Source organism: Sphaeroforma arctica (assembly GCF_001186125.1).
Source record: "Sphaeroforma arctica JP610 unplaced genomic scaffold supercont1.896, whole genome shotgun sequence".
Classification (NCBI taxonomy): domain Eukaryota; class Ichthyosporea; order Ichthyophonida; genus Sphaeroforma; species Sphaeroforma arctica.
Window position 1 is genome coordinate 4698 of NW_014039662.1, and position 14538 is coordinate 19235.

At 44.9% G+C, this 14538-nt stretch overlaps 2 protein-coding genes across 2 annotated transcripts in view; one reads left to right on the forward strand and one right to left on the reverse strand.

The window, feature by feature from the left end:
• The window catches only part of SARC_09145 (hypothetical protein), a 5322-nt gene extending 4183 nt beyond the window's left edge, over positions 1-1139 (forward strand). The window contains exon 7 of the mRNA XM_014296848.1: positions 312-1139. Within this exon, the coding sequence (XP_014152323.1) occupies positions 312-615 (304 nt within the window). The 3' untranslated portion in view covers positions 616-1139. The remainder of the gene's footprint in view (positions 1-311) is intronic.
• A 666-nt stretch (positions 1140-1805) lies between these two features.
• Positions 1806-13569, reverse strand: SARC_09146 (hypothetical protein; the record flags this gene model as incomplete). The annotated part of the gene is made up of 14 exons (XM_014296849.1): positions 1806-2037; positions 2372-2519; positions 2736-2797; positions 3431-3629; positions 4180-4315; positions 5034-5619; positions 6101-8633; positions 9451-9547; positions 10041-10121; positions 10564-10635; positions 10861-11801; positions 12330-12437; positions 12670-12791; positions 13480-13569. The coding sequence occupies 14 exons, from the start codon at positions 13567-13569 to the stop codon at positions 1864-1866; spliced, it is 5349 nt and encodes a 1782-aa protein (XP_014152324.1). The 3' UTR covers positions 1806-1863.
• Between the last annotated feature and the right edge of the window lie 969 nt (positions 13570-14538).

The window sequence follows — 14538 nt, forward strand, 5'->3', positions numbered from 1 at the left end:
TATATATATATATATATAATATACTACACACACACACACACACACACACATAATATATATATATATATATATATTACTACACTACACTAATATATATATACTTGCATACATACATATATACATACACATGTATACACACATATACACACATACATATATATATACATACATACATACATACATACATACATACATACATACATACATACATACATAATATATTGATACTGCCTTATATTGGACTCACTTACTCGAATGCCACGCATACTAGAATGTCGACTAATGTTCTTCTACATTCCACGTGTTTTCAGGCAAGATGGGGTTTGTACGGCCGAAACTCCTGCACCCACAGCCACAGCCACCTCATCACCCGAGTCTAAGGAGAACGATCTGCCAGACGCGGAAATAGATACAGCAGCAGCCGAAACAGGCGGACAGATACAGAAGTTGACTTCAATGCTCACTGGATGGTTTGATAACTCGGATAATACAAAGGGCAGTCCGAACGACGAAAATAAGGACACCCCTGCGGAAGGAAAGAAGGAGCTACATACGGAACTGATGGATGATCCCTCTGTGGATGAAAAGAAGGCGAGATCCGCCGATGAGTTATAGACAACCACAAATGCAGATGTATACATCACGAACCACACGCGTCACACTCACACACAATCTAATTCGTTAACACTCGCGAGTTACTGTCGGTGTACTCGTCGCAGTTGCCATCGACACTTCACCACAACAGTATTTCGGACAGCCACCATACACTACGCATGCATTATCGTCGCCAAAATCAATTAATCGGTATAAGCTGTCGCACGTGGGCGTATACGAGACAGCTTATACCTTGTGCCTTGATTTTGCGCGCACAGCACTTTGTGTATCATACGGAGTACCACCTGTACGTATACGACATCTCAATTCTGCCCATACACAGCGCGTGGGTATAGTCTATGCGCACTATGCTGCTGCCATTAATGTGTAGATCTTAAATAGCCGAAAGACCGCGACATGCCGCGCAGTCTGGTATGCACACAAAGATCACTCACCTCCACCTGCCTTCCCACATAAATGAATCACCCGTAGTTGAGATAGACCAACTAATTAAATAAATTCATTGCTAATAGGCATGAACTGCAGTTCGGCGATCACACGATACAATGCAATTCGTTGCTGCACACGTATACAAACACGCCATGGCACTTAGTAGTATGTCTACATACACAATGATGTGTATGCATGCTCTCACACACGCTCACACACGCGTAGTGATGTGTGTGCAAACGTGTATACGTGAATCGATTCGACAAATGTAGTCGTAGTTGGTGCTGTATATGCTACTCATCTACATAAACATGTATTTGCTTATGTACACGCATTCATTAAGTTATTATTTCGTAGGTTTGGGTGTTCTTATGTCATGGTGCTTCTATCCAGTAGGTAGTGATTTCGCGTTCTGCACATACTGAGGCACTACGCAGTATATGGATTGCAGTACTTTGCCACGTGTTACCATCGAATTGAAATCCCCCTTTGTTATGCTCAGAATTAACATATCGCAATCGATAGAACTGTTCGTGACTTGTACAGATGAAGACATTCAACTCAAGTTAATAGGTGCAAAGTGCGTCACCCTTGTTTCGCTATTACAAATGTTATTACAAATTGCAAAATTCGACCCGAACCCCGACATCTCGTCCTATCCTCACCTCTCCAGTCGATCTCATCACAACATATCAAATACAATGACACTATCGCCAACTCGTAGGCACAAGCTCAAATAAAGCAGAATTAAAAGTACTATCATCTAATAATTTTACTAAATTGAGGACCAGTTTCTGCGGAAGGCGTAGCTTCGCGTGACTAAGTTTGCTGGCCCAACCGAATGCATCGTACACAGTCACTGCCTTGTATGTAGCACTTGATATGGTGTAGGCTGCCACACTGCTCACACTGGTGAGTGTTGTGTGTGTCGAATGGGAAAATCGTGTCTCCCGATCGGCACGTATCGCAGACATGTCCTCGAGCACTGCAAAACTACGAACAGCAGATGAACAGAGGTGTGGGGTCAATGAAAGGTTTGTAGTATGTAGACACGCGTCATGCACGTACAAGTCGGTCGATAGATCGTGACGCACTACCGCTTTGTCAGCGCCACGATCTTGGGAGTAATCAACTACATATTAATACCGAGAGATGCTGTCCTGATACGAAAATAGGACACTGTCAAAACACAAACTATGTCGACAAGACGGTTCAAATAAACTATCTTATGAATTGCAAACGAGCGCATGCGAATTTGTACGGCAGTCCATGAGTCCATGGACATCACGGAGAATCCATTATTGACAGCAAGTGCACAATGACATACCTCACATGTGATGACGTGCTGTCTGAAAATGCTGACTAAGTTCCACAGATACAGAGTCATCTCACCCGACGAAATGTCATACAAATCATTCATTGAGCAGATCATCGGATTATCGGCCAGGTATGTATTCTGTAATCTTCCCATGAACCTACGATGATAAGAATCCGGCTAGATAAGTTTCGTTTCCCGCCGACATTCAAGGTGTGCAATTCAAGGATATATATATATATGAAATCTAAAAATATTTTGGAATGAGCACGTGCAGGAGCATGGCCTCTACTTCCGGTGGACGATCAAATTGGCAGCGAGTACATCCACTATAATACAATACACCGAGACCATTCGAACCATAGAATCAACTTACGGTTCTCCCAATCGACAGAGTCGCAAGTATTGCACCAGATGCCCCAGTTTAACACGCAGTACCTGTAATCAATGTAGCGCAGGATGGAAAAGAGGATAAGGAAACCGCAACCACATCCTTTTGCACTGGTTGGAGGTACCGATAAAGACATCAGTTTGTGTGTAATGTTGGCAGAACACATTAAAGACACTATTATTCCAATCGGTGGTCACTGAGCGAGCGATGGACCAAAACCCTAAAACTCTGGGCCAATACCCACCGTTAATTAGACGGAAGGAGAACACCAGATGATGATGTCTGGATTTGTCTGTGTATACACGATACACAGTGTCAAACGTGAGAGTGTGAAACTGGATACAAACCAAAACTACAAACCCAATGTACGCTTTGGTGCTTCGCTGACGAATAATCGCTTCATAAGATTTGAGATATAAAACCTCATCTGATTACGCATACTATTTAAGTTTAAAACCTCATCTGATAACGCATACTATTTAGGTTTAAAACCTCATCTGATAACGCATACTGTTTAGGTTTAAAACCTCATCTGATAACGCATACTATTTAGGTCTAAAACTTCATCTGATAACGCATACTATTTAGGTTTAAAACCATATCTGATATTAGGGTTTTACTACTTAGGTTAGCAACGGAGGCGGCGGTTAAACATTCGTCAATTGTGGCGCGTGACATACCTCAACGGTCACCAATTCTGGCACGCGCTGATAGAGGTCTGAGTTGATAGTGCGCAGGTTGTAAATGGGATCGCTGCGTGCGCTGGTGATGAGAGCGCGACATCTATCACACACGGGACGTGGTGTGAAATCCCATTCACGCACAACACGCCCAGGAATAATCACGGCGTGGTTGGTGTGGCAGCCGCGGCAGTGAAATCTGTGTCACAGAGATGTAGCGAGAGGATGAAAAACCGGTGTCTATAAATGTCTATAAATCATATAGATATTATACCAACATGTAGCTTGGTGATCAGAATATGTGTTGAGTGGTCGACTCAAGTTTCTTGTAAACATGTGTAAAAGAACTTCTAATAATTGAGTGCTATTTGGTGGCACCATCGAATGACAACTTAATAGCGAAGAGAAAATTTGTTGATTGCACATGATATTTAGTACCATCCCCCCATACGTGACAAATGGGTCTCTAAAGTTGGCACACGGTACATTCTAACACGGATAGACAGCTAATCGCTTTTACATAACCTATGACAACCCTATGCGCAAGAGGTGACACACTTCGATATCAACACACACGGATTGAAGTTGGACGAGTATTGTAGTCCGAATAATCAGACATCTGCTTACGATTAACACGTGTTTGGAGATGTTTTGACTGTATAGTAACACATACACACACTCCAGAGAATTGCATGCACAGTCTCAGAACAAAACATCCATTCGAAGGTGTGAAGTTTGAAACTACTCACCTGCCGTCGTGGTTGCAGAAGCGAAATCCGTACTTGAAGGTTACTCGCATTCGCAGGCAGCCAGTGCACACATAGTCAGGCGGTGTACGCCATCGTGACGGGCGTTTGTGCACAAGCGGCTCAGATGACATGACAGCTGATCATGGGATGGACAGTAGCATGCGTTTGGGAAGGCACACAAATAGTCGCCACAAGGAGTTCAATCTAATTCTTGACAATTGATCGAAGGAGCGCATGCGGCTGTGAATTGAGCGAGAATACACTGCACCAGGTGCACCAGTAGGGCTGATGCAACGCACACGCCAAATGCAATAGCCGCAACGTAACACAACGTAACACAACGTAACACTACTATCGCTCAGCAGTTCTTTGCACTCAGAGTTTGCTCTTTGTTGGCTTTAGCCGTATTTCCACGAGTTATGTTTTGCGCTGGCTAAATAAAAGTGGGTTTAGGGTTTTGAACCCCAAGAAACTCTGAAGAACGTTTAGGAATATCACAAAATAGGACAAAGAAGATTTCAATGTGCTGTAAGGTGTGGACAAAAGATCGTAGCAAATGAATCCATGCATGATTCAAGTTCTAATACAATCATATTCTTGGAGGCGTGTATTCGAAAAGAACTGACCAGCTCATACAGTAGTGCGCGAGTAGTTACCGCTAAGAGCTGAAACGTTAAATCGTCTCGTTCAGTGTTTACCATTGTGGTTGTGTAAACCATAATCCTAAATCCTAAAATATGTACCCTAGCATATATATATATATATAAACCCTAAACCCTAAGTCTTAAACCCTAAAACATATACCCTAGCATATATATATACATATATATATATATATATGTGCAACAACATACCTTGTCTCATTGGACTGATGCGGTCGTTGCTGTTGTTCATGGGCGAGGTAGTGCCGCCACTTGATAGTGCAGAATTTGGCGATCGTTGCAACGAAAGCACTTCTGGGCTTAAACAAGAACCCACCACAATCTCATGCACATCCGTGTCAATCATGTGCGATGCGCCTATCTCGTCCACAAACGACTGCACACTATGGTTCACTGTGGTTCTGGAGGGCGCTACAACTGAGACTTGCGTGTCCTGTACCGCACTTTCGGCTGTGCTAATACCATGCGTACAATCCATGGGTGGCCCAAGTGTCACATGGGCATCCGATATGGTAGTGTCCGTGGCTGTGACTAGGCTGTGGACAGACGCCGGTGATGAAGTAGCACTATCTTCCACCGCACAACATATACATACATCCTCAGATGCCTCGCAATGACAATTCACTTCTCGATCACCATATACATCTCCCACAAGTTCACCATCTGTGTGTATAATCTCGTAAGGTTTTCGGATCGGCATATCGGCCGTCAGCAGGTCTTGCATAGCCATCGCTAACTCATTCTCCACCCCAACACCATCTACTGATTCAGCGCTTTCCTACAATTAGAAGGGCACAAATAGCACACAAGTGTTCAGCTAGAAAGCAACACTTTCAAGTGTTCGAGTGGGTTAATCTCCTGCAAGGAATAAAGCACAGCACCCACAAGATGCACAACAATTCGAGTCGAGTTATTATATACTGACCACTCTAACCGTTATCTGCATCGGCCAATCTCTGTTCAAATATTGGGCACTTCCGTGAAAACAAATTGAGAGGACAAGAATAGTTCGTTTATCCAGTTGCGACTTTGCGGTGACATACTATTACGATATGGGCAATTAGAAGCACAGCTAACAACAAAAACGCAATCCATTGTGAAGGCGATCAGACACAGCCACTCATCTCTAAACAAGGTTCACACCACGAGTAAACCAACGGAGACAGAATTGAACAGCATATACACCATCTTACGCTACCATATTCGACAACACCATCAAACTCAAAAATGCGCGTCGAATGAGAAGACGGTCTACTCACCGGTGCCACAGTGTCGCTCTGTCTCCCATACAGCTGTGATAGGCGACGTGCGTGTTCCGCTGCATCAGTGGTGTGTGGTGTGGTGTGCGTTGTATCTCCGGCCGGCGGTGTTCCCCATTTGCGTATGCGTGCATTTTGCATGGAGGTGCCGTTGGTGGAGTTCTGTGCTGTCGCACGCAGTGACTGAATGACTTCATCCAACCCCACCACACCCACAGCCGATCCATCCACCGTTGCTGCATCCACAGGGAAATCGCCTACACCTGCCTCCATCCCTACGTCGCCTAACGACGGGCCCAGCGAAACGAACGGCTGTGCCGTAGCCTCCACTCTGGCGGCACTATTGCTATCAGCAGTTTGATGGTACAAGATCTCAGCGTCCAGGTCTTCCCGATCGCTGTGATGTGCACAGTCACTGGTGCTGTTACCTGTGGAGCCATCAGCCGTATTGCCATCTGCTGCGCTGTTTGTGTGTGACGTTGTTTTTAGGGTTTGGCTTTGCACGTGTGGTGGACTGAGCATTGGTGGGTGGCGGTTCCACCTTGTTCTGAATTTGCTCATGGCGTGGTCGTTGACCTTCACTTCGTAGTCTGTGTCGCTGCACACAGTGCGTAGCGTGTTGGTCTCTGCGTGCATCTGCTGCAGATCACTTGCTGTGCGTGGTCGCTTGGGCTGTGGCGGAGGGGACAGAGTAGCGAGTGCGTGCTGTTGCATTTGTGCTGGCGTGGGCGTGAATGCGTGCCGTTCGGGTGTGTGGATGGTTGCCTCCATGAATGCCGAGGTGAGAGTTTCCACAGGTGCACTCGTGGCCTGAGTGGGAGATGGATCAGTGTTGATAACAGCTGATGTGGCCGTTGTTTTGATTGGTATTTCTATTGATTCGGATGTGTTTGTGGTGTGTTCAGTTGAACTGCGAGTCTCGATTGCCGGCCGATCGCCAGTTGTGGTCAAGTGCTGGCGAGAGGTTGATGATGAATTGTAAGCAGCCTGATGTATAGCACCTTTTTGCACTTCACTGCCAATACAGCTCATCTCACCACCAGCAAACAAAACTTGCGCCTTCCTCATGTTATGTACATCCAAACTGCTGGACATATGATCATCTGCACACATGGCATTGTCAGTGGACGACTGATGAGCCGCACTATCACGCTCTCCCTCCGTAGATGTATGATTTGCTTCTACTGCCGTTGAGTTATCATTTTCTTCTACTTCCGTTGAGTTATCATTTGCTTCTACTTCCGTTGGCTTATCATTTTCTTCTACTTCCGTTGGGAAATAATCCGCTGATTCAAGACTGTCATTCTCGGCGCTAATTAATGCGGGTGGTGGCTCGGTGCGAATAGTTTTGGCCATTTTCTGGACATTTTTTACAGAAGACGTGTGTATTTCGACAGTGCTCTCTCGTGCCACCGCAACAGGGCAGTCTGGATCATCAGCGCTTCCATTTACGACAGTGTCGAATGAGGGGCTCATATTAGTTTTTTGAGTCTCCACAGTATATACAGATGGGCTTTGATTCGGATAACTGCCATTGGCATCTGTCACGTTGTCACCATGCCCATCCACACTATCATTGTGTAGTTCACTGATGATTTCCGCCCCACTCCAAGAATAACTTGACGCACTCGGAAACTCAGTGGATGGCTTCATCATTGCTTCCCCAGCATTGCCGTCGATGCCTTGTGGTATATCAATACTAAGCTGGCATTCTGAATCTGATACAACTGGCGTGCCACTGTTGGAAACACTTTTAGGTTTCAACTGATTTGCAGGTGTGTGCATTGTACTGTGCAGCAGCTGTGCTTGAACTCCAAAACATTCAGCAACGGTCGCAGGAGTAGCGTTCACCACGCATCCAATGTCAGAGACAGTGCCGGTTTCTGCAAAGGTGTTATTGTCACCCATTGACATCTTGTCGCTAATGGTTCCATCGTCGTCCATAGTAGCAACATCGCAATGCTCTCCATTATGTTCTTCCAAAAGAGTGTCTACGACCGAGCTGCTGTTCAGATTGGCATTCGAACGCTGCAGTGGATCATTCGAGGCACTCGAAGGCGATCGGAGGACAACTGCAGGAACACTTGGCGTGGATGAAGGAATGCTTGGCATGGAAGAAGGAATGCTTGGTGTGGATACAGCGGACGTTTGCTGCAGCTCAATGCCCTCATCGTCCAAGGCGAGCGATGGCGGTACGTCTGGTGCTGCATCGGCCACAGCACCTAATGGCCCAGGTGGGGCGTCGGGTGAGGGTGGGGTCACTGCTCCATCTCTTAAGACAATAAAGACAGCCTGTGGTGTCGGTGCATGCTGTGTATAGGTGTCTGCTGTGGCTGTTGCAAAGGTCGGATGTGTCTGTGCGTGCTTGTCGAGTGGCGTTGTCGCTGACTCATAAGACGGGTTGGGTGGTTGGTGTGGGTTGGTTGGTGGGGTATCCAGGGGTGTAGTGTCTCGCGATGTCGGCACTGATCCAGCGGCGGTTGGGGGCACAGACTTCTTCCCCTTCGTCTTCTCTGACCTGTTGTTTTGTACCCTGAGAGAGATGCGATGCGTGGCGGAGAGAAACAAAAGTGTCAATAAGGAGCTTAATGACATATTGTCACATTAAAACTAAAGGAGTCAATAAGCAAAGTGATGACACATTGTTACATTTAAATCCTACACCAAAGTCATTGGACGATGTGTGCAAAATAGTTGCTACAACCCAGCGGCAAAACAATACAGCGGATAGTGAACATGCGCATTGTACTGTTATCACGCAGCGCGTCAGTGAAGTTGCAAATCCACGCTATACACCTAAGGTTTGTTCCTCGCACAAACACACTCACTATAGTCGATTCATCATCACACAACTACGCCATCACAAATTCATAGGCACATATGCATCCACACTAGTGCTTTATAATGCTTTACACTGAAGTTTTACACTGATGTTTTGCAATAGCGTATTCTAATAATGTTGTACGCTGATGCTCTATTACTTTATGTTTCCCACTTAACTTTGTTGTAATGGTGTATTCTAGTAATGTTTTACGCTGATGCTCTATACTTTATGTTTCCCACATAACTTTGTTGTAATGGTGTATTCTAGTAATGTTTTACGCTGATGCTCTATACTTTATGTTTCCCACTTAACTTTGTTGTCATGGTGTATTCTAGTAATGTTTTACGCTGATGCTCTATACTTTATGTTTCCCACTTAACTTTGTTGTCATGGTGTATTCTAGTAATGTTTTACGCTGATGCTCTATACTTTATGTTTCCCACTTAACTTTGTTGTAATGGTGTATTCTAGTAATATTTTACGTTGATGTTCTATACTTTTTATTTCCCACTTATCATTTACATACCTTCTACGACTCCCATCGGCACTGTGAGTATCATCCACAGTTCCATTCTGAAGCTCTTTGATAACACGACCGCCTCTTCGTTTACCTTTAAATTTACCTACAAACGAAATTGCTATCATGTGAGTTATGAGGCGGCAAACGAACCATCCCTCGAAACTACAAACCAAGACTACACACTCTGGATAGCCGACAATTGTTCATTTGATACACTTAGGTATGTAGTGGATAAATGCTCGCCGCAAACGAACGGCTGCATGAAAACTCTTTTCATATAGACCAAGCAAGATCAAATAAACGATGTAGCCACTCTCGATTGTGGCAACGCGTCGGTCTACCTAGCATTGGTGTAAAGGGGCTGCATACAGCTGAACCAAAGTAAAACACCTACTAGCTCATCAGGGCGATTGACGTTGATATCAACTAAACCTATCACAAGCGCATTCGTACATACGGTCATTTTGATTTGACATTGGTATCAACTAAACCTACCACAAGCGCATTCGTACATACAGTCATTTCGATTTGACGTTGATATCAACTAAATCTAGCACAAGCGCATTCGTACATACAGTCATTTCGATTTGACATACGCGAAGCTCCAATGGGCTGATGGTTGGGACTTGGGTCGAGCAAATCTGTCCCTAGCACTGCTTCGAGTTTCTTATTCGACTCTGCCGCAAAAGAATGAGCAGATGAATTGTTAATAGATATAAACACCAATGCCAATAGCCGTCGCATCATCAGGCACGCGAATCAGTCAGACTACACAGTCAGACTATACAATCAACGAACACAGAAAAAAGACACAACGCGTCCAATACGAGTGTGCAACGACGACTAACTAGGGTTTACTGGACTAATCAAAGCGCTGACGTCCATGCATATAACATTATAAGCTAGCTTCATGAAACCAATACACTGTCTGTGCAGATATGTACTACACTGTCGTTACTCACACCTGACCTATTTACTAAAACCCTAAAAACCCTAAAAATCCGGATCACATAGCTCAGGTGGGTCCCATCGTATCGAAATAGGCACAAATCTGCACGAGCAGCGAATAGCTTCAGAAGCACTTCACAAACAACCATTGGTATCAGATGCACAGCACACCTGCGTCCGTGAAGCCTGTAGGAACGTGTGCAAACGTTGGCGAGTGGTTGTTTGCATCGCCCCCTAGAAGACCTTTCAGTGCATGAGTGACAGAGTGTGGATCGAGTGAACAAATGAGCTAAGCGCCAAACCCCTATAAAGACAATCAGAAAAATAAAGGACGTATACACACGATAATGAATCGCATGCAATCGATGAATATAGTGACGTTGCTTGTGCTCATGTCCTGCAAAAAACATGTGGTTCGACCTGAAATGACGTTAAAAAAAAGGTGCCATAAAAACGGGTGAGTCATACCTCCATGGTGACTAAGCTCGTCGACTAGGCAATCGGAGCCATTGAACCAGTCACGATCCATTGGCGGTGACAAGCCATCACGCGCACTGCACTCCCTATCTCTCTCTCGACAGGAGACATCTGCTACTGCAGCAGTGTGCATGCCATTGCCTGACATGTGGCTGTCTACCATGGCGTCCGAAATATCGGTCTGTTCTAACGGCAAAGTCTTCTTGCTACACTCAGCGCCGCTAGAAACGCCCGTTTGAGAGGCCACGTCAATTGGTCTAGAGCATGTAGCGGCCTGTGACTGATCTGGGTGTACTGTAGTGACGTTTATAAACGGGTCTTGGGATCCGATCCATTTTCGGTCGGATGGTGAGTCCTGGTGTTGTTTCGATACCTGATGGCTATTGGCTATGGAGGGTGATGCGCAACGTGTCACAAGTGCTTGTGTGTCAGCAGGTGTCATATCAAACATAACAACCACATCCCTCTCAACTAAACCTCCAATACTTCCTCGCGGTAACGCCATATCAGAGTGTGGCGTGCTACTTAGTACGTCCGAGGGTTCATCACTACTGACCACCTCATCGACCAATCCGTTGACATCATTGCACACTGTAACTCCGTTAGCGCTGGTTTTGGGATCGGCCACTGCAGAGACACCTGAATGTGGCGCTGACTGTGTATTGTCTGCGGCAATGTGAACACCCAGCGGCCTTTCCAACTGCGCAATTGAACTCAAAACAGCCTCTACGGCAGGAGCGTCACGCATCAATGCCCAGGGATGGTAATACCTGGGCAGATGGGACAAGGGCCCCTTCTTTGCCACAAACATAACATGGGTCGCTAGCACGCGCTGACTCACACTCTGTTTGATCCACATCAGCCCTCGCTCAGACTTATCAGACGCCAGCGATACCACACGCGCCAAAAATTGCGCATAGTTGGGATGTGCGCTAGTCCGTACATCAAACGAATAAATGAGATGAGCAAACACACACATTAAGTATATGTGTGGCAATCTCCAATGAGTGACAAGGCGTTCATACGACGTGCTATACATTGATTCATAATGCGGAAAACAGTTCCATGTAATTCAAGTACCGCAATAACGAGAATATCATATGTGGGTATTATACTGTAGTACTGCCACGGATATACATAACACAAGTATCAACGAGAATATCACATGTGGGTAATATACTGTTGTACTGCGACGGATGTACATAACATAAGTAATAACGAGTAAATCACATGTGGTTATTATAATGTTGTACTACGACGAATGTACATAACACAAGTTAAATTGAAACCAGAAAGTCTTCGCCATGGAAAGTTCGAATTCCACGAAGGCCGCGAATAGTAAAAAAAAAATAGGAACTGGTAATGACAAACTTGTGAAATCAGATTAGATCCACTCACAAACTTACATTCCCACATCTAAAGCAAACGTCATGATACGCATTAAAATAGCTCAGTCATACCTCGAAACAGCCTCCACCACAGGCCAAAAGTCTTCGATTTCCTCTGCGCATGTGTCATTTGGCATTGTCTTTCGCTTAAACAGCTTGGCTATGTCTTTAACTAAGGGCCTATATGCGAACATCATAATTTATTTAAACAACAATAAGGATGCACATAACAACAGTGCACAACGGGCACGGGGATTGATAATGAACGCTTTGTTTAGCTAAAAATGCCACACTTGGTCATTTCAATTTTCAATCAGTGGGGAGACAGGACCACGACTATAGCTGTGTTAAATGACGAGTACTTGGACGCAAGGATCACAACGCGCTCATCGCTACACACAGACCCACACACTTTTTCATTCCATGCGATAAGATGTGCTGCACGCAATCGCAGAGGTCAAGGACATCTCTGGGAGTCAGCGCTGGCACCTCAGCAGCAGTGGCCCCTCCAGCCGCCTGTTGTTGGCGTGCATTCTGGAGCAATAGAACAACAGAAGCAAACGAGCTGAGATGGACAACATATTGATGCGATAGACATACAACTGCAAGAAGCATGTGTGCTTGTAAGCATGTTTGCTTGTACGCCCAATGCTGTCGTCCTGACAATGTCACACGGTTAAAATCAGAGGAGAGTGCAGTGGAGATACACATGCACGAACCATTCTTGTAGATATTCGAATTGAGTCAATTGGGTAGAGATGCTTCAAGGATTAGTATGAAATTAATACAAAAGCACAAAACATGCATAAGAACTGATAAACAGTGATGTTGTCAACAGAACAGATCCTCTGACAGATCAAACTTACCGAGATGTATATACTTATATATTTTTACTCATATGATTATCTATGCCCAAAAGTACTTTTGAAGTACGTATATTCCATATATATATATATATATATATATATGTGAGTGTGTGAGTGTGTGTGTGTATGTACACATATACTTACATATGTATACTTGTGTGTGCATAAGTAAACGAGCGTGCAGCTCATGTACGGCGTATATGTAAACCTTTCCGTCATGCACCATACATGTTACGCGAAACACGACGAAAACAGTGAATTACAATAAACTAGAACATAGTTATATAAAGACACAATGGTATCAATTTACAGGACCGATAGAAACGGACAAAGTCACGATGTGTATCAGAACCAACCTCGAGAATACGCCTCAGCACCCCTTGCAATCGCTTGATGAGGGCCTGCTTAACAGCTACATTGGCTGCACAAAGGTGTGCGTTATCCATGGTGAGACTGGCGTGGTTAAAACTACAATCCACAGCTACTACCGTTGTGCGCACTACATATAGGCGTACACCTGATGGTGAACTCTAATGTGTAAGACCAATTCGCTGTGCATCGTGTATGTGCCAACACCTGTTGAGGTTTTATTGACACAACCGTGTGCTTTATTCTGTTGTGTTTCAATCACTAATGAGCACACTATACCTGTCGCATGTATTGGCAATGAACGCACTGTGCCGGTCGCACGTATTGACATGCGAAGCTGGTTGTGAGTGTTGCACTGTGCTCATATTACTATACATGAATGGTGTCAGCCATAGGAACTAATATAAATACCCAATATTCCTGCGTAGTAGCCTAGAGTAGACCGAAACCCCCTCTGCTGAATCCGATCCCGCTCTTTCTGTAATTCCCTTTAATGGCACAGTAAATCCTACACGTTAGTAAACCCTACACGTTTGTAAAACCCTGCGCCTACGCGTAAACGAAACTCAAAGGCAGGTATGCTGATATCACAAATGGCACAGAGGTTAGGGCAATAGGTGTAATACGACTAGCGCTGTGTGCATGGAAGAGTGTATGAACGAGTGAGTGCTGAGATGCAGATAGCTTTCTTATATGATGCTGAATGGGGCGTATTAGCACAGTAGACGTCATATCGCTTTAACTGACAAACGAGTATCTTAGGGCGAGTCAGCCCAGGCACAGTACACTTGCACTGAAGCATAGTCAGTACGACAGCACATCAAGCATTGTCTATAACAACATATGTGGTATTATCAGGAAAGCTGAGCAAACTGTGACACGCTGCGGTATCCATCATGGCCAAGACAAGAAAGCTTAAGAAAGACCAGCCCGAGGCAAAGGGCAAGTGGAGTGACCGACGACTGTGGTATGTGGGTTTGAACTCTCGTAAATGCGAAGCACTCTTCAGTCCAAGGTCCAATATCCTATGTTCGTAACAAGAAATT